Source organism: Squalius cephalus (genome assembly GCF_949319135.1).
Source record: "Squalius cephalus genome assembly, chromosome: 16".
NCBI lineage: Eukaryota > Metazoa > Chordata > Actinopteri > Cypriniformes > Leuciscidae > Squalius > Squalius cephalus.
In genome coordinates this window covers 29,224,264-29,246,192 of record NC_137137.1, presented here as the reverse complement: position 1 = coordinate 29,246,192, position 21,929 = coordinate 29,224,264, and the positions used below count along the sequence as shown (strand labels likewise).

Sequence of the window (21,929 nt, the reverse complement as noted above, 5' to 3'; positions counted from 1 at the left end):
CAATGAAAAAAAAAAAGATGGTTTCAAATCAGTTCACTTATTATGCTGCCTTTGAAGCCACAAGAGAGTTGCTTATGTAGACAGCAAAGCAGCTCACCAGGGGTGCGTTTCCCGAAAGCCAACTATGGTCGCAAGGTCCAGCATAGTTAAATGAGCAAGTGTTTCCCGAAACCATCGTTCTAACATTCGCAAACAGCATCGCAAAATTGAGTGGTTGGAACGACAGCTCTCGACCTGTGGTTAGAAGCAGAGTTTCTAGTTTGCATGACATGTGGACTCAATAAATCGTCATCTTGAGCCAGATAAGCAAGCTGACATTCAGTACAATCTATATCCTTCATTTCAAATTATATTTAAATGTCATTTACTTCTTTTAGATTTTCAAGACATTTAAAGCGTCGTTTTTGAAAAGTGCGCATGTTGCGAACGTGCTCTAGTACGTTAGAACAAGCCTATGATTGAATATGGAAATAAAGCAAAATAATAAATCTAAAATAAATCTAGCATTAGTTCGATCTCAAACAGATTCATTAAAAGAAGTCAACTATTAACCAACGTGGTTGATTGACCAATTTGCGACAGTACGGTTTGGGGAAACAGTCGTGACTAGCTAGTTGATTTCTTCACGATGCATCGCACTACAGTAGTTAAGCAGCGAGTTACGTCATTGTACGGGAAACACACCCCAGATTGAGGAACAGAGTGTCTGTGTAAGATGTTCATTGTCTCCCATAGTGTTTACGACTCATTGTCTGTCAGTCCTCATACAATAACTAACGCAACTAATCATCTGTCAGTACATGTGTGTTTAATCATTGAAACTTTGGTTTGCCTAAACAAATAAAAAACGATCAGTTTAACAGTTTCCTGCAATTTTGCACACATGCAATGAGCGTCCAGTTCTGTTGCATTTCGGTTCACTTTTTCGCCTCTCTCATCTTGAATAGCATTGCTGTTGGAATGCCACTGGCATCTAAATGTTTCAATGATCAATATTTCGTGGCACATTTTATTCAAGAGCAAGTGTTTCCCAGCATCTCGTTTAATTCTGCATGGACAGAGCGATGGACAGAGTTCTTAACACCAAAAGCTGTGTCCATTTGTTTTGTGCTTTCATCCGCTAGTGTGATGACCACCTATATTTTTCATGTCCCGTCACCATCTCATCCACTGCATGCTCCTCAAATGCATCCAGTTCCAATATTTAGATTTGAATTTGCGGGCTAACTGAGGGTCCCCTCCCCCCCTTCCCCTTCCTGGTACAGGTGTATTGAGGAGGATGCAGGCCTATTAGATCTGGAACCTCTGGCTGGTTTCCCCAAAGGCCTGGAATTCCATAAGGCTGGCGAGGAGCCCTATGACATTAAAGACATTTTTAGCCCCTCGGTAGAGTCGGAGGCGCTGAAAGAAACTCTTTTCAGGCAGGCTAAAACACAGGTATGTGACTGTACCTGCTCCAGAGAGCTTCTACTATGCCATGAGCCCATGTCTTACGTTACGTTACGTTACGTCGAGAGAAGGACAGACAGTTAAAGAGCATCTTATCAATATGGACACAGTTCTTTTTAGTTTGGCCTTTAGGGTTCCCCAACCATTTGGTAGACGCTGTCAGAAAAGCCAATGGAAAACGAAAATGAATAACGTAATATTAAATTGTATGTTTTGAGCAGTCAAGTTGATATTAAATATCGTATATAATTAACAATAATAATATAATATTTTCATGATTTTTTTCATTCAATAGCCCATGCAGAAAAAAGATGTTATAATATAACTACATGCAACTTTTGTCATTGTCATTTTTATTTTGTTTTATAAAGAATATTTTCAATGTTCAATGTTGATACAAATATTAACTGAATGATATTAACATAACTAACACTATTAGCTTTCTGTATCATTGCCTTGTATATCTAACTTTAAATTGTCTTCTGGTCTCAACATTTCATGTGGAGTTGTTGCATGTCTTATACTGTATGTGTTTACTTTAATGTCGTTTATTGGCAGGAAAATGTCTGATTTGGAATCCCTCATTATGTTTGTAATTGATATTGTATCATGTAAAGAATTTATAGAATTAAAGTTTAGATTGCATTATGATGATTCCCAAAAAGTGATATGTTTTTAAACCCACATGCTGTTATTGATTTATTGATTTTCTGTGGAACACAGAAAGATCCGTTTTTTGAGTATTCAATAAGCAGCTGAAAATAACAGCACGTGGATTTGGAATGACAGTAGATAAAAGATGATGTGCGTTTTGGTTGTGAGATGAAACTTTCCTTGTTTTCTTCATCCAGGCTTATGCAATGATGCTCTCTCTGTCGGAGAACGCCAATCTGCATTCATCCTCCCAGAACTCCTTGGATGCCTGGCTCAACATGGGAGGAGGGCCGTCGGAAACCAGCTCCTTTCACCCCCTCAACAACATCTGAGAACAAGAACAAGACAAAACAGAGATCAGAAGAGATGGAGGGAGAAAGGAGGAGATGGGAGAAGAGACCAACATGAAGACCAGCAATGCCACAGTAGATGAACCACCACTATGCGCATAAGGAGGAGAACGTACTGTTGAGTGAAACAGACACAGGAACCAATCGTAGATGGGAGAGTTTTATTACACAGCATAAAAGCAAGAATGAAATCATCAAATCCCAGCCATTCAGCATCTTTCCTGTCTGCAACTAGCAACTATAGTGAGTTCTCTCCTCAGCAGCTGAATCAAGAGGGGGCGATGCATTCGAAAGACTCTAAAATCACCTCTCCACCTCACTTTCAATTACATGCATTTCACAGAGACTGCTCTCAAGGGTTTTTTACCATGTTCTCGGAGAAGCCCAGGCCGGGGTAGTTTCAACTGGAGATTTTAACCGTTTCTATACAGCATTCCATTCTCAAGTTGATTTTCTACAGCACTGTACCAAGGTTCCCTTTATATTAACTCACAGCCCAAGTCTTACGCTTAAGATCATTAGTGTAGACATCAACATTGATTTCCAATGGCAATAGAAGCACTTAAGTCTGGCCCGCAACTAGCATGCTAACTTTCCCCCAAGGCTGACCGCAGTTTGCAAGCCGCTGGCTCTAGAAGTCTATGCTGGAGGTCACCTTTGTGATTTTTTGAGATAAAAGCGGTCGAATCTTCATATGATATATCACGCAGCATGGTTGTTCATTTGTATAGCATCATCGTCATTGTAATTATTGTTGTTATGGTAAGTATTTGAGCTGTATACAGGCCTTTAGTCTCAACTGAACGTTTGTTTTTAAGAGTTAAATTATTCTCCAGTGGGGCAATTGGAAAATCTTTTCTCCTTCTTCTTGAATTCAGTAATATTATGATTTTTTTTCTATGTGATTTGTTCCTCGGTAAACAGTATTGTTTCTTTTTGAGCACATCTGTGCTCAAATGTTAATATAATTCTTTAGTGAAGGACCAAATTTGTACAATATTGTTGTATGATGTACAAACTAAGTTAACAGTTGGTAGCAGAGAGTGTTGTGTGCCAAATAACCCCCTTTTCTTTGACAATCATTTCTTTCCCAAGTGGTCGCCTCCACTGTTAGTCGTTTTTTTCTTTTTCTTTTCTTCCTCTTGTTGCTACTTACATTGATGAGTGTTTGTCTTTTATTTATTTTTATTTAGATTGTTTTGGTTTTTTTTATTAATGAAAAAATGAAGAAAAAAAATGTTTTACCCACTCTTTTGAAGGAATGAAATTACTGAAATATCATGGAAATTCAGAAATGTTCAAGCTCTTTGTAGAAAAGAAAGTTGCCAAAATTTGATTTACAAAAGACTGTGTTTCCTTTATGAGCACATAATCATGAAGTCTTGTTTATGATGCATCTGTTCAACCATTTAGAAATGTAGTAGGCACTGCGTGATTAAAAAGAAAAAAATGTAATTAAAGTATCAGGTAACTCAAATAGAGGGGCATTATATTTTGACATTTTTACACATTTTATTCACTCATAGTTAAACATATTCATAAAACAAATGGGTCAACAGTGTATCTCTGGGTTCAAATTGCATGTTTCCCATGTCCCATTATTTTGTCAGCTAAATATCATATCAAATTCTACATAATTCAAACGCTTAATATTGTTTGCATACCAAAAAAAGACACCGCAAGTGAGAGGCTACAATGGGATTGTGATTAAATGGTGAGCGGCAACATTTAACGTTCACAAGAGCGTAGAGGTTTCTGAGAGATGCTCAAATCCATGAATACACATATGAGTCCTTATCCAACTTCTCTGAACTGTGAAGCCAGCGAATGAATCGTAAACAGCTGAATGCATATCATGAATGTGTAGAGTAGATTTAATATGTAGGTTGAGTCAAACTTCATAAAGTTAACTTCTCTTGATTGAATGTCTTTTTGGTCAGGATTTCATACCTTTACTTCCTCTCCTCACTTCTTTTTGGATGTTAAAAAGACTCTATGTTCTCTGGAATCAGCACTTAAATCAACACACCCCTGTCTGCCTAACACATACTTTCCTTTACATCTGAGCTCTTAACTTAGTACTGATTTTAACGACATTTTTCCAAGCAAGGCTGGTTTTAACAAGCACTTTAACTCATGGGTCAAACAGGCAATTTTATCAGATGCTTTTGAATAAAACAGCATAGAATATGAAAAACTTCTCAGTTTTGAACATTTACGAATGTTCAGTTTTCACTGCGAACACAAACAAACAAGATTGATTGGACTGGCCTTTCACAAGGAATCTGCTTGATAGCGCGCTGTCTAAAAACTTGCAGCGGTCTTGTATTTGAATATACTAAAAGGTGGCACTATTACCCTGTTTCATACCGTATCTCCTCACTATATAATTTACTCAAATCCTTGAGTAAAAAGCCTGTGGGATGCATAGGATTTCTAGGGATGTAATGGAATTATGAGTATGAAGTCATGTCACATACTACTGTACTTAGCAAGCGCTGTAGGTGAAGAAATTGACCCACACTGTTAAAATCATCATGAATAATGGTCAAAAAATGAGCAATGCAGATGCCCTTGGCCCACTGTTACATTGCAAACAAACGTATCATTTCAAAAACCATAAATAATGTGGTTTCTCTAAAAAAAAAGAAAAGAAAAAAAAGTGTATAGTATTTCAAAAAAAATAACATTGATATGTCCAAAAGTTCATTTTAAACATGGGTTTGAAAATAGATGGTGCTTGTTTCATTTGGATATGAGTTGTATATTGCTTCTGTTATGTTTATTAAAACTATTGTGCATGACTTGTGTTTTAGAGGTCATAATGGTGTCCATTTGTGAAATGTGTATCTTAAATTAAAAAGAAAAAATAATAAATAAAAAAAACAATGAATTTGTAGATGCACTTATTGTACATGTGGTTAGGTTAGTAGGTTTGACTTTAAGTCCTGTTTACTGCCTTAAATACTATGGGCAGATGGTTATTGAACTGAACAATATGCTTGTGGGAGAGAAATAATGACAAAATTTAAGGATTGTAGAATAATACTGAAAATTCTGAAGTTCTTTTTTGATGCTTGTGATTACTGAAGATGTACTTTAGAGCAATTTCATGGAAAAGACATGATTCTGATGTTAATTCTGTAGAATAGATATGTATACCAAATGTAATCTTTCCAATGCTATGAAGAATTTATACATGAAATTGATATGCAATAAAAACCTGTGTGCTTTTTATATGAATGCTGGTTTTTTTCCTTAATCCTGTAGATGTCATCCATGAGGACGACAGTTGAGAAAATGTCCACAGTGTGCAGAGCTGAAACCATGGTGACTTTGAAGAATTCTTTGAAGAATTTCAATAAATTCACATTTAAAGGATGTGATGTCACCAGAAACTCAAAGCCTAAGAGAATCAAGATTTCATGTGTGCTCCATTCTGACTCCAGCAAAACATCACAGTATGTTCACCCTACCTCTGATTTAATGTGGGAAAAAGATATGTAATATTTTCAGATTTTATGCTCATTTGGTAGTCCAGAAGAGTGCTAATTGATGTAGGTGTCTAGTGCAAGAACAGGTTTACAGAACAGAACTATGTATTCTCTGAAGGGATTTATGACCCCAGAAGAACAGTGAGCATTTCAGTTATTGCTCAATTACAATATTTACATATGAGTTTAACATGTTGATGGTGCTTGGTGATTTTACTACATTTTTGATCAAATCAATGCAGCAGAACGTGAGTCCTTTGTTGCGGCCTCCGAAGAAAACAAACAGCTGCTCTGATTGCCGAAACTGGCCAGAGCGCTCTGTTCTGGGAACCAAGGCTGGTTCTGCCAGTGTGTTGCCACCAGAAGAACTGAATATTTCTCCTCCCTGACCCGACCGATGAGCTGCGGGAGCAGGGCTACATCGAGGGAACGCGAAGAGCCACATGCGAGGCCATCTCTGAGCCAGTGCGTCCATTTCCTTTGAGAAGAATGTCTGGCAGTGGGAATTCTCTTTCGTGGTGAAGAGATCCACATCTGTCTGACCGAAGGTGTGCCATATTGCGTCGACCGTGAGTGATCGTGAATCACCCTCACTGAGTGGAGGTTCGGTCGTTCGTGCCCATAAGAGAAGCCGGTTCGCCACTAGGCTGGCCATAGCTTGACCAATGGCTTGGGCGGTGGCTTTAGTAGCGTGCAGGGCAGGTCAGTTGCGCTGCACAGCTCTGGCCGGGTCCAGACTCGTCCATGTCATGGAGAAGTTTGGCCTTATACACTTGAAGTACCGTCATGGTATGTAGCACAGGGGTGGATTGGCCGCAAGCAGCGAACGCCCTGGAGGCAAGCGCTGACAGATGACTGGCCTTGGCCTCCCAACCGATCGCCGTAGGCGGGCAGAGGTGTGCAGTGACAGCTTCTTCCACTGGGGGAGCTTACGTGCTGAATACGGGAGCTCCTGGTGTACTTCAGGGAAGAAAGAAGCTGGTTGTTGGCAAGGGGGCTGATGGCGGCGCCCTGGCTGCAGGAACCACTTGTTGAGTTGGCTGCGGGCGGGCTCTTCTGGGGTCGACCAGTCTAAGACGAGCTCTTCTACGGCTTTTAAGAGGACTTGCAAAAGCTCTGTATCAATCCTAGGCCACGCTTCGTCAGTCTCTTTAGGCGGCGGAGGGGCTGAGTCATTGCCGGAGTTTACCTACTCAAACCACTCGAAGGCGGCCAGAGACACGGAGTCAAACTCATCATCAGACCCGCCAAACAAGACCATACCACTCACGCCAGATGAGGGGTGTTGATCTTCGTGGGTGAAGAGGACAGGGAACTCGCCGCGCTGAGGGGAGAGTGAGGCACTGAGCGCTGCTCAGCCTGCCGGCTCCACTTCTTATTTCGCCTAGGCTCGAGAGGGGAAGGAGATGAGGGAGCGGGCGGGTTGCTGAAGAGCGTGATCCGAGCGTTCAGCGTTGAGAGGCTCAGCTTCTCACAGCGTGGGCAGCTAGAATCCAGAAGAGCTGCCTCGGTGTTTGCACTGCCTAAGCACGAGAGGGAGGGAAGTCCAGCACTAGCCGCACTCGCGGCGCGGCATTTGCAACAACGTCGCAGGAAAAGCTCTTTGAAATTTGCTCTTATATTGAAGTTTAAGCTGGTTGCTGGCGAAGAGGCTGCTGGCGGTGCTCTGGCTGCAGAAACCACTCGTTGAGTCGGCTGTGGGCGGGCTCTTCTGGGGCCGACCAGTCTAAGCCAAGCTCTTCTGGTCGTTGGCTCCGAGGAGGCCTTGATGAGGCCCGATCAAGCCCCGCAACTGGCCCTGGCATGCACTAGCACGCTCGCTTTTGGCCCGACAGTGGAAACGCGGCTAATGACTCCATTATGAAAAAGGCCCAACAGAGGTTGTACTTTCTTTGTCAACTAAAAAGTTCAACCTGCCACAGACGCAGATGACACAGTTTTCCTCAGCTGTTATTGAGTCGGTTCTGTGCACTACTATAACTGTCTGGTTTGGGTCAGCCAGCAAATCAGACATAAGAAGACTGCAACAGACTGTTAGGACAGCTGAAAGGATAATTGATGTGCTCCTGCCCAACCTTCAGGACTTGTACATCTCCAGAGTGAAGAAACTGGCAGGTATCATCACAGACACCCTCTCAGCCCGGCCACAACCTGTTTGCACTTCTTCCCTCAGACAGATCTCTGTGCACTAGAACATCTAAGCATAAAAACAGCTTTTCCTCCATGCTATCTCCAGCTTAAACAATTAACACAGCAATTACTATCTGTTTCCATCATTCATACCTAATTCATACTTGAGAGTGAGGCAATAATTAGATGTAAATACATATACATATTGTTATTTATACCGCTGTATATACAACATAATGCACAAATCTGTGCATAAGTCTTCTGTTCCATGTATACCACTTTATTATTAGTATTATTATTATTACTATTATTTTCTTTTCTTTCTTAGTCTTGCTTCTTTAAATGTTCTTTCTATTCGTGTCATATGCATGCATGCATGCAAGTAAGAGCTCCTGAAAATCCACAACAAATCCCTTGTGTGTTTGGGCACACTTGGCAAATAAAGCTCATTATGATTATGATTCTGGTGTTTTTAATTCAATTAAATCAATAATTTGTAAAGATTGCTTTTAGAAATCTGAACCTTGTTTAGGGGGGCTGAAAAGTTTGTAAAAAAAATTGAGGAAAATGTCATTACCTTTCGCTCTGCTTCAAATGTATATGTATACAATCCATTCACATCATGATTAAAATCCATGTACTGTATGATGGGGTCACTGTCAGTGTCTGCATAGCAAACACAGGGAAAGTTTACAATCGTCAACCACAAGATGGCGCTTTACTTAATTTTACACCACCTCGTTTGGTTTGTTCGATTTTCATTTGCACCCATTCACCTTTGAGACCTGCTTGTAATATTTTATCGGAAGATTCTGCTAAAAATTCTTGCACGAGAAATGCCACTTTAATAAACAACCTTCAAATAAACTGGTTTAACAAACTGTTTTGTCAGTCTGCCTGGTGGGGAAAATATTTGCATGTGAAAGCCATGTGTGCATTCGGTGCATTCATTTATAACATGATGTGTACGCTGATACTATTCATATAAAAAAGGAGCCATTTATTTTTGTAAATCATTAACAAGAGATTTACTCTTGATGGGATTTACTGATGGACTTCGTGTAAAGAAGAGTAGCCTACGCCTAGTTGCACTTGTGGTTTGTATGTTTGTTTCTTTCTTTCTTTCTTTATTTTCCGTGCACTTCAGTTGTGCTAATGGAGACTTAAAATATTTTATTTTGGTTATTTCGAATAATGTCTAGGTTTTTTACAAGGTGGTTTTCATTTTTAACCTTTTTCTCTGTTGTACATTTGCCTTTATAGTTGTCTATTCAAATATATATTTTCCAAATTGTTCATTTATAATAAATAGGCCTATATTGCACGTGTAACCTGAATACCTTAAATTATCTCGTTGCCTAATTGCGTTCTGTTTATATATAGGCCTATATATATATCAAATTATCAAATTCAATTAAATCAAATTATTATTTGGTAACTCTTTATAACCGTTGTAACATTAACAAGCAACGCTTAACAGACCATCAGGTCAGTGTAATTGCAAATAGGCTATCTATTAATCTTTTTTGAATAGGCCTATTATATATATATATATATATATATATATATATATATATATATATATATATATATATATATATATATATATATATATCAATATATATTTGTCTCTAAGTCTTAGTGTTTGCTAATATCTTAACAAGTGTTAAAGTGTCACCGTTTTATTATTATTAACACATAATCGGATAGGCCTACTGTCTATTTTTATTTTAGTCCAGAAAAAGAGCATGAAACGTAGTAGCCTACAGTACAGTCGGTAACATTTCCGTTGCAAAACATGCGTAGGCCTAAAGTTATTTTTTGCTTTCATTTTTCCAAGTAATGATGTTTATGAATGGTTTGTTTAAACGAATGGGGATGAATAAAATCGTGAAAAGCGCAAGAAAAACAAATGTGCGCTCGAAAGAAGAATAAAATCAGTGACTCGAAGATTCTGTCTCTGTCTGTACCTTCACCATCCCTCTTTAACCCTGTCATTAAAACTACGTCACATATTGCACATCAAAGAAGAGCAGAGACACGGACACGATGAGATTATTCTCAGGAAAAGAAGACAGTCAAATATGATGTTATAGCCTTTGATTTGAATTTTCACCCAAGAAACTTCAGTTCCAGTGGTTTAGAATACAAGTGTAATCTCATGTCATCTCTGGAGTACATGAAAAAGGATTGTTTTGCGTCTGGGACTCTGTCATCGGCCTCTCTGAAAGGCACTATAACTAAGATCAACAGCCAGAGACATAAAGCTCGAAAGAAGATCTCACTCCAAAAGAAAGAGGAGCCAGAAGCAGAATGTGACTTTTGCAGGTAATGCACAATTTCAGTATTTATTTACAAAGAAAAGGCTTTGTAAAAAAAAAAGTAGTACATTACCGTAGTTAATTTATGGATATATGTGTTGTCTTTTTAACTGATAGTTCATATTAATATGGTTTGTAGCATGTTGTTTTATTTGTATTACATAAAACAAATAGCCTACCCTTTGAGTTTAAAGCAACCAAATTAATTATTAATCGAATTACCTTATAACACATTAACAAACAGGGTGCATAATATGTATTATCTGACTTAATTTTATTTCAAGTGGTTGACACTTAAGTTACATTTAAAATGTATGAATTTATTTTTAGAGATGATAAAATAAAATACTGCTAGAGCTTTTCTTAGAACTAACATCACCTTCTGAGCCTTTATATGTGATATATGTTTAATGAGTTGGTGTTTTGATGATGTTAAGTCCTCTGCAGGTGTCCTTGCAGAGTAAAGACTGTAGTCAATATAACAATCAATGGACATAGAATTAGAATTTAACTGGCATTAAACTGGAATTTCAAAATTGCTGAACTTATTGAACTGAACTGAACCAATACTGAACTGATCTGAGCTGAAAAATGAGAGTATTGTCTTTTGGAAGCTGCTTTACAGCAGAATTTGAATTGGCTTAATATTTGATGGTTTGCATTATTAATGCTTTTATTTTCCTGTTTATTACCATGAAGCACTTTGAAACAATATATATTGTATAAATTTATATAATAATATACACTGAATAAATAACCCGGGTCGCCCGTGATTTTGCCAAGTAAGACATTATTTTTTTATTATTATTATTTACCTTTATTTAACCAGGAGAAATGTAAAATTAAAAATGTATTTTACATGATTGTCCAGACCAAGATAGGCAGCCGAGCTTGCATACACAATTATACAAAGTTGCAACATACAATACTAAATCCAACATAAAACAAGTTTAAAAACATTTTCACACCATTAATTCAGGCTATGTAACATTTAAAATGACTATAAAACACCAAGTTTTTTAAGCTTATTCTCAGTCTGAAGAAGATTCCAATCTGAGGTGGCAGAATATTTGAAGGAAGTTTTACTAAGCTCAGTTCTGACAAGGGGGACACAAAGATTGTAACTTGACTGAGAGAGCAATGAGTAATTTCCAGGCAATTTCCGTTGAATAAAACAACAAAATCAAGAGGGCAAATAACCCAATATGGCTTTATATATCAATAAATACCAGTGCTTTTTCTTTGAATATTCAACAAAGGCCAAGTTACTTTGTATAGTTCACAATGGTGTGTTGAAAATTTACAATCAGTTATAAATCCCAGAGCACCATGGCTCAGAGCATCCAGAGAGGCGAGAAGGTAAGAGGGAGCATGCTGATATATTACATCCCCATGATCAAAAAACAGTAAAAAAGTAGCGAACACTAATTTCTTCCTCACATCAACTGAAAAGCAAGACTTATTTCTACAGTAAAACCTTAATATTTTCTTAATATATTAAGAGTTTTTGCCTCAAATAATTAATATGTGAACCAAAACGTAATGTGTTATCGATAGCGTGCTCTGACACTGATGCAATCTGACTCCCCTGAGAAGTCCAAAGAGTGATGGAATTCTCTGAAGAAATTTTAGTTTGAGAATAACATGCATTTTTTTTTCAACATTTAAGACCAGCTTCAAAGCACAAAACGTATATTTTGGATGATATCAAAAGCAGATTGCTCCTGTGGGAAATGGACAATAAATAATAGTACCATCTGCTTAAATATTAAACCTTGCATTATGAATATTAAAGTCAAGGAAATTTATATATGTACTGAATAATAGCGGCCCCAACACAGATCCTTGAGGGATTCCCTTAACAACCTCCATAGGATCTGACTGAATACCTTCCACCTATACACATTGAGTTCTTTCCTTTAAATGTTCCTGGATCAACATCTATTGTTGATCCAGGAACAACATTCATGTCCAAAAACATAGTCCTAATCCTATCCCTACCCATAATTTATCCCTACAATCAGAGGAAAACATCTGGGTGACTATTGTAACCCCCGTTCCCTGAAGGAGAGAACGGACAAGTCACGTCGATACGTCGCCTGAGGGCCCAATCATCTTCGGGTGTAAATAAATGAGCCAATGGACATTGGCAGGCGAGATTTGCATCACAAACCATGCCCTGCGAAGCAGATATACAAGGAAGCCCGCAAAAAGCCAAGCCGATGACCCGGCCGCTCAGCAATTGTGGCGATGGGACATGACGTCTCCGTTCCCTCCTTCAGGGGGTTACAATAGTAACCTTGATATTCCATTTCAGTCGGTCACGTTTGCCGTCATGTCGGAATGTACCGATGAATTGGGATCTCTAATAAAGCGCCATTATTGCTGCCCCTTCCAGCACCCTGCATAAGCCACCATCTCCCACCTATCGGGGGCGGACAAAAGGACAGGGCTTTACACAGAGAGCGTCAATCACTGCTGTTCCATCTAACCTGCTCAATGAGACTACTGGATAACACTGGGGAAGCGTGCCCTTCGCAAGGGGAAGGGAAAACTGCGGAAGCCACATCCTGCCCATAGGGAGGTGTCATGTGGAGGTTACGCATATGGACTGGCCAAGGGGGCAGTGCAACATATGGAAGTCTCTGGAGTAGCTCCAGCCCAGTTAGGGGTGAGACAATACCAGACAGAGACGGCAGAGCGGACTCTGCCAAGGGAAAGACACCCTTTTGATAAAATAAACCCTATAGGGGAATCAGAACACATGGGCACTTAGCCTAACACAGGGGTCAACCAGTAGGTGTACTTACAAGTGACAGGCCTCACGTCGGACGTCTCAACCACATCTGACTGCCGGGGGTGCTGGAGGAACTGTTCGCGTATTTACAGTATTTAACTATACTATTAGTCTTGATAGCGTAGCTCATATAATGGATTTCCCAGCTATGTCTCATTTAAGTCTGTGGAGAAGAATAAGCGCACATATCCAGGTCATTAAGAGGGGAAGTGCGCAGCAAGCGAGACACAGAGCGGGGGCCCTACTCATGACCAGCTACTGGTAGCGAGTACATGGGAGGACACTGGCTCTATACAGAGATTATAGAATCTCATAAACGTGTTAGGTGTCGCCCAGCCCCTAGCTCTATAAATATCAGTCTGCGAGATGCCATGTGCCAGTGCCGAGGAGGAAACAACACTCCGTAAAGTGGACTCTCAGCCATAGGAGGCACAGCTCGCCTTGGGACTGATAAGCCAAGACGATGGCATCCAGTGAGCTTGGAGACAGCCTTTCTTTTCTGCTGGCGTCTGAAACAGACAAAAAGCTGGTCTGAGGTTCTGAAGGGCAGCACTTGCAGGATCACCAACTGGTCCCTGAAAGGTGGAGGGGAACCTTGGGCACAAATCCAGGCACAATTCGTCAACCGAAAATGCCTGCAGGTCCCCTAACCTCTTGACTGATGCAAGCGCAGTCAGGAGCTCTGTCTTAAAAGATAGAATTTTAAGCTCGACTGACTGCAGCGGCTCAAATGGAGCTTGTTGCAGGGCCGTTAAGACCAGCTAGAAGTCCCAAGAGGGTACAAGGTGAGGGCGAGGAGGATTTAGTCTTCTCCCGTCCCTTAGGAACCCGTGATTAGAGCCCTGCATTTCAGCCCGACCCCTGACGGGCCCCGACTTTTTCACGCCCCTAGGGCCGGGCTTCGGGCCAATTTTCACGTCATAGTTCACATGCAACGCTGTTGCGAGCAGCCTGAGCCTGCCTCAGTATTTCAAAAAAATGTTGTTTTACTCACTGTGGTTTAATAAATAAACATTAAACTTAACTGTCTGTGTGATATGCTTGAAGTGTTTTATATTTATGGATTTTATTGTAGCCAAGTAAAGTATTAGCGTTGATTTGAGAGGCTAAATTGATCAAACATGTTTTACTCGCTGTCGGCTCGGCTGCTTGGTCGTCATTAAAAAAAAAAAAAAAATGCTCAAAACATTTGTCTCAATTAACTTAATAAAGAAATGAAAAGAAAAGAAACATAACTAACAAAACGGACCTATTTTAACGGCTGCAAATAGGGCAGGCTGCCGCTGTGAAAAAAAAAAAAAAAAAACGGGCTCGGGTCGGACTCGGGCTGATAATTCTGATGAGCTGTCGGACACGGGTCGGGCTAGGGCCTGAGCGTCTCGGGCCAGGGCCGGGCTCGGGCTTAGATTTGAGGCCCGTGCAGGGCTCTACCCGTGATCAGTACGTGCTTTCCCAGGGACTTGCCATCTATTGTATCATGATGTGCGGCGATAGCGGCAACATATACTTTCAGGGTGGAGGGAGACAGCCTTCGCTCCAGCCCTTCTTGTAGGAAGGAAAGCAGCTCTGACCGGGCATTTTTTCAGAAAAACAGGCATTTTTTCAGAAAACCAGGGGTTTTCTGAGTGAGAAGAGCAAAACTCGACGAACAGGTTCCACTTCAGAGCATAAGCGTGCCTCGTACAGGGCGCTCGTGCTGAAGTGATTGTGGATACCGCAGGGGGAAGATCGTTTTAGTCCTCCTCGCCCCGTCCAGAGACCACACGTGGAGGTTTCAGAGGTCCGGACACGGGTGCCATAGGGTGCCCTGTCTCTGAGAAAGTAGGTCCTTCCTCAGAGGAATGTGCCAGGGAGGGCTGACGCGAGGAGCATGAATTCTGGGAATCAGGTCCAGTTGGGCTAATACCTGGGCCAGGACCTGCTCCTCATCCTCCTTGACTTTGCACAGTGTCGGTGCGAGAAGGTTAACTGGGTGAAACTCATACTTTCATAGGCCCCGGGTCCAGCTGTGTGCCAGTGCAGAGGGTCTCCTCGGTCAGGGAGTAAAACAACTGGCAGTGGGAGGTGTCCGGAGAAGCAAGCAGGTCTTTCTGAGCAGCTCCTAAGTGTCTCCAGATCAGCTGGACCGACCAGGGATGGAGCCGCCAATCTCCCGGGAACACTGGCTGGCTGTCATGAGAGCTCGTCGGCTGCACGATTCAGCTGGCCTGGAATATACATGGCACGAAGCAAACTAAGATGCTTCTGGCTCCAGAGGAGGAGATGGCGGGAGAGTTGCGACATGCAACGGGAGCATAGAACATCTTGATGATGTAAGCAATGTTCAAAGTGTTGTCCGCTCTAATGAAGCATGGTGGAGGCGTCTGAAGGGTGCAACACAGTCGAGTTTTCATCCCAGAGGACACTAGCCCACCCTCCGATGCAGCGATCGACATCTGATCCTCCGCCGGAGCCCTGAATTAAACGCTAGGTCCCCCATGACAAGGACCAGCAATCTCCCCCAGAAGCTCCACAGTTTGCGATGCGCTAGAGGAGTGAGGGGGCCATGGAGATTGACTCGGCAGCTGGGGCATCACTGGTTATTCACCAAAGTAGCCCTGTTCTGAACACCAGAAGAGGAACTAGATCGGGGCCTAACAGAGGGGACTCTATCTTTTTGCAGGTAATCGAGTCTCGACCACAGCATCACGATGGTCATCTTCCCGCAGTGGGTGCATTACTCATCCACAAACGCTACCTCAGCGTGCTTTAAGCCCAAACACGTGAGGCAGTGATCGTGACTGTCAGACGGAGCCAGGTAACGACCTCATCGGGAAACACACGGACGGAATGACAGACATCTTTAAAAAGAGACAGTGTCACAACCGTGCTGCTCTTTTAGGGAAATTGCTCTTTTTAAAGAGCTGAAGCGCGCACACCAACACCGGGGAACCGGCCACCACACAGACTAAGCAGGAATTTAAAGTGCAGCCTGCAGCTGTGATTGATAAATGCTCTTTTAGAAAGCTGAATAAACAGCAGGAAATTTGCCCTGTAGCGACCACCGCTGCAGCACCGTCACACCAACAAAGAGCTTCCCAAACTCGTAGACACTTCAACTGATGATTAGAGCTGAGGAGAAACACTCGGCCCCTAAGCAAAAAGGTGAATGGGCTAGATTTGCAGGCTTCCTTCCTTATATACCCACTTTGCGGGGTGTAGTTCACGATGCAAATCTTGCCTGCCAATGTGTATTGGCTTGTTTAGTTACAGTCGAAGATGATTGGGCTCTCAGGCGAGATCCCAATTCGTTGGTAACCTACGTTCCGACATGATGTCTAACATGGCAGACTGAAAGGGAATAATACGTCACTAAGAACGGTGTAAAAGCCTTGTTGTAAGCCTAAACTTGATATTAAGCACAAAAAAATATCCCTCAAATCTGATTGGTTGATTGCAATGTTGTTCCAGGAACATTTTCTCCTTGGTGAGATCTTTAAATACTCACCATGTATGACTGAGTTTTGTTTACGCTCTGTTCACAGGTTGTCTTTACTCAGTTGTGGCAGTCGCAGCCGTACTGTTCGCAGAATACTGATTGCTTGTGTAATATCTTTCCTGTCTCTGCTTTCTGCTGTGACCATGGACTTCAACTCATCTTTGGCTCAATGGCAAGCAACTGAAGCTTCACTTAAAAAGCTAACGTCCTGTAGAACAAACGTCACTCTCAGACTCACTATGGAGCTCCAAACATTAAGAAACCTCAGTTCAACAAGAGAGAAAACAGTTCATAGTATCAAGAAAGAACAGATCCTGAACTCCTGGTCCCTGATAATGCTCACAGTTAACCACTGTTGTACTAGTACTGATATGGACAGTTTGGGCCAGCCATGTGGTGTTGAGTTACCTGAGTTTTGTGAGCATCTTCAATCCAACCTCTCAGAGTTTCTCAATGCTACAGGGAGAGGTGAGTTAATGGATGCTAATGGTACCACAGTTTTTACTCTTGCAATTGAGAATATATTAAACATGTGGGGCATTAAAGATGTTGACATTGGTCTCCTCAAGCACAACCCAGAGTGGACAGATGTCCTTGCTCTGAAACTGCTCTTAACAGTCCATGAGTTGAACTATCGGTTGATAACAGGTGAAAAGAAGGAAGATATTCAGGATGAAATATGGCATGCAACAACAATCATGTCAGTCATAAAAGACATGTCTGAAAACCTTCATCACTGCTGGATGGAAAACCCTGATATTGAGCTAAACCTAACTAATATAAAATATTTAATCTACTCTACTGCCACAACTTCCGAAGGATCCACAGAGTTGACTTTAGCCTTGGAGAACACTCTGAGATGTTTTCTTTCTAGAGCTGGATGGGCTCTGAAACTGAAATCCAGAGACATCTCTTCCAATATCAGTCTGAAGATCTGCCTGCTTGCCATTGCCTGTCTCATTTACCCCATAGTGCTGCTCTCCTTCAAGCAAATGACGGAATGGATCCAGGACTACGCTCAGACCCTCAGGGAGAAGACAGAAGCCCTGAAGAGAGAAAGACGTCTCGCAGAAGATCTTCTTCATCAGATGTTGCCCAAAACTGTGGCCAAGCAGCTACGCCAAAACAAACACGTGAAGGCTGAGAGTTATGAGAAGGTAATGGTTATAAGATATTTTCTGTATATTCCCATATGATCTACTAAAACAGAAGAAATCTTCCCTTCTTCCAAAATTCCCTTTAACAAATCAAACTCAAGTCTAAAAAAAGGCAAGCATATTCATTAGGGATGTTGGCAAGATAGCTGTGTGTGGAAAGCGCACATGGTTCCATTCTGTTTGTTCTTTTTGTTGTAGTAATTGCCTGTAATTATGGTATTCCATATTCATCAGGAGATAAAACAGCTCATGAGGGAGTGGGGTAAATTACACGTCTGTATATGGGCAAATGTGCGCACCTGAAACTCGTCCCCTTAGATTTAGAGCACTTAAAGCAAATAGATTTTTCGAAGAACTGGACATATAGTGTCACATGTAGCAGGATAATAATTTAATATTACATTTCAAAATAAGAACACATTATGTGTCAGGTATGTGTAAGGTAAATAAACATTACTCATACGAGCAGATTATATTTATTAGTGGTTTATTCCCGCAGTGGTTAATATTACTTGTTTATTACATTTAATTATTGCTATTATTATTATTATTTCTCATAATTAAGGTTAGTGATCTGAACAAACCAATAATGCTAAGTATTAAACTTTGGTGCTTAACTTTTCATGCACATTTCATGCTCCAAATGCTGCAAATTGTGCAGCTTGTTTTGTGGATTTTAACCTGCAGATGAATCATCTCAATATAATCATGAACATCATATCAATATAAACTTGTGGTTGTTCTCTTTAGACCCCTTAGCAATGCAATAGAAACTACATTGAAACTACTAACACCATAGCATTGATTTAAATGGGCAAGCAATACTCTTTTTGTAATCTAGTTAATCGCGCTTTTCTCGATTAGCTATGACATGTAGACATACTTGATTGATTATTTTTTCTAAGAAGCAATCGATACATTTATTGTCTTGCAGGTGACTATTTTCTTCTCTGACATTGTGGGTTTTACTACTATATCAGCCTCCTGCACTCCACTACAAGTTGTTGAGATGCTAAATAACCTCTACATGTGCTTCGACACACGTATTGACTCCTATGATGTCTACAAGGTATCAACATATTCTGAAAATCTCTATGAATTATCTTACAGCAAATAATCATAGCATGTTTATGCTAAGTTTATGCTTGCAGTGCTTAGGAGAACATTTCTGAGTAATTTTTTTACCCAAATAATTGTATTTAAAAAAATAAAAAGATTCCTATTTTAGGATTTGTTTTTACATTGTGACTCTAAATTTCCATGATCATAATGCTAAATAAATAAATAAATTGGGACAATGACGCATTACTGAAATTGTGACTCTGAAGACTGGAGAAATGACTGCTGAAAATTCAGCTTTGCCATCACAAGAATAAATGACATTTCAAAACATTTTAAAACAGTAACTGTTATTTTAAATTGTAGAAGTATCTCACCATGTAACTGTGCTTTTACCGTATTTTTTATCAAATAAATGCAGTCTTAGTGAACATAAGATACTCAGAAAGATTAAAAGAATCATATCGACCCCAAACTTTTGAATGGTAGTATAGTATTTAGTATACTGTATTTAATTTGTGGTAATTAAAAAAAGTGCAATTCAAAAGAAAATTGTGTATTATAGTAATGTGAATTTAATGAGAATAATAATAAAAACCAAAAAGATGCTAAAATGATGCTCTACGGTAACGAGAATTATCACAATTCCAAAAATATATTTACTGTATATATGCAAAATATATGTCATTTTTATCTCAAGTTTAAAGAAGTATTCTTTAATGCTGCTAGATTTCATCAAATACATCTTTAATGTCCATCACAATCATTAGTTGACAAGCTTGTGTGTTTGAATGAAACAGGTGGAGACAATAGGAGATGCATACATGGTGGTCAGTGGACTGCCGGAGAAAAACGAAGATAAACATGCTGATGAGATCGCTAAAATGTCTCTGGATCTGGTGGCTGCGGTCAGACAGGTGCCGATACCCCACATGCCAAACAAACGCCTTCAACTAAGAGCCGGCATACACACAGGTGTGTGTATTCTCTCTTTGCACAAAAACTGATGATTACAGATTTATTAATAAATATAGCTGCAAGCAGCAATTAAGGGGCCAAGCGCAAATAAGGCATAATGAGGAGTTATCAAATTTCAACAATGAGTAATTAAATACATTTTTAGATTATTTTAGGCAAAACCGCTGAAATATCATCAACACAACCACTAGTAATATGATTTACCTGCTTATCACTTTTGGCCAATTGTCAGCACCACCTATTGGCCAAAAGAGTTAAGTAGTTAAACCACACGGATGTTGTGTGGTCAGTGTGAGGTGACAATATAGTTGGATGTCAGTTACAGCTGCAGAATCATCTTGGCATCATGGCAACAATTTATTTAATTGAAATCAAGAATCTTTTAATAACTTTTTGTATGAATGGTATTGGGATATTCTGAGCCGATTTTGGTGAATATAGGACGAATGGAGTCTAGGAGTTGGAAAAAGTAGGTTTTTAAAGAAATTCAAAATGATGGACAGACATTTTGACCGACTATGGCATAATTGGTATCATTGTTCTCAGTATGAGTCAAGGAATCTGTCAACACTAGTTGCAACAACATGGACAAAATGAATCAAAAGCTATTAGAATTTTTGGAAATTTCATTATAATTTTACCATGAGGTTGCGCTGTCTCAAAACATTTTGAGTTCCTTCAGCGCATGGTGCAGGTGACATACTGAGTCTCAGGACAATACGCTAATGCGTTTGTCAAATGCAGCATTGTACAACAACATTTTTACACGCTCTTCGTCAAATTCGTTTGTGCATTTACTGAGAACAGTGTGGTTTTTCAAAATTATTTTAATAACCTTTTGCCAGCATGGTCTGAAGATGATGTGAGCCAATTTTGGTGAAAATCTGATGAACCATCTAGGACGAGATCCACAAAGTATGTTTTTTCGAAAAATTCCATATGGTGGAAATATTGTTATGACAGAAAATGACGAATCGAATCATCATAAGCCAAGGAATTTTGTTTCTAGCCCTTTTATGATTCAAAAGTTACTATGAATACAAGTAAATTTTTGGACCATTGGTAACACTAGAGGGATTGAGTTAGAGACTCCAAAATTGCTGTGGTAGTGTTGTCTTTCATGTCTCTCATACCTTTAAAAGGCCCCTGTGTAGCTGGCATTGTTGGTTACAAGATGCCCCGGTACTGCTTGTTTGGAGACACAGTCAACACGGCCTCTCGGATGGAATCTACAAGTCTGCGTACGTTCATCTATCTAGTTAACGTGAAGTCTTTTCATCTTTTGCTGAGCATTTTTTATTTTACCACCATTGGTACTTCTGTATTCAGAGGTCATGAATATTTTCGCTCACTACATCACCATAGAGACCTCATCGTATTCCTCCATTGAGCTCCATTTCAACCATGACATTAGCATGTGGCTTAGCTAACAACATAATGTGTCTGAGTTTCACCTCAACACCAAAACAGCTTCGGTTCTTTGGCTGTTTTGCATAACAGGTGAACATTAACGTTTCTTTTATCTGGTCTTCAGCACAAAAGATTCATGCAAGCTCTGCTACATACCTGGCACTCATGAAGGACAATGCATATGAACTGCAGTTACGGGGTGAGATTGAAGTAAAGGTGAGAGTACAATGCTTAAAATCAGATTTAGTAAATCCACAACGTGGATTATCTATATTTCTTTACAACATGATTTGAGGTTATGACATATGAATTAAATGTTTGTCTTCACAATATTTAATCGAATGCAAAGATGTTAACATTAACAATTTGACATAAATGTGTTTGACTTGGGTTTTCAGGGAAAAGGAAAAATGAACACCTATTGGTTGATTGGTCACAAGAACTACAGTGTTCAGAATGACAGTTTGGTGTGCCACTGGAACCCCAATATCTCAAGAAAGAAAAAGGCCCCTGTGGGGAGCAACGTGTCCATAGAGAATGTAAGTGTTCTACTTGTACTACTACTTGTTCATGGAACATACACTACCATTCAAAGTTCAGGATCAGTAAAACTTTTTCCAAAGAAATTAATACTTTTATTCAGCAAGGATGT

At 40.1% G+C, this 21,929-nt stretch overlaps 2 protein-coding genes across 5 annotated transcripts in view; one reads left to right on the top strand and one right to left on the bottom strand.

Moving 5' to 3' along the window:
* Nucleotides 1-2,529, top strand: part of prdm16 (PR domain containing 16) — a 323,538-nt gene extending 321,009 nt beyond the window's left edge. For all 4 annotated transcript variants that reach the window (XM_079896433.1, XM_079896434.1, XM_079896432.1 and 1 more), the window contains 2 exons: nucleotides 1,266-1,437; nucleotides 2,301-2,529. In XM_079896433.1, the coding sequence (XP_079752559.1) occupies nucleotides 1,266-1,437; nucleotides 2,301-2,435 (307 nt within the window). In that variant the 3' untranslated portion in view covers nucleotides 2,436-2,529. The remainder of the gene's footprint in view (nucleotides 1-1,265; nucleotides 1,438-2,300) is intronic.
* Nucleotides 1-21,929, bottom strand: part of clcn6 (chloride channel 6) — a 526,148-nt gene that overhangs the window by 438,877 nt on the left and 65,342 nt on the right. The window lies entirely within an intron of this gene.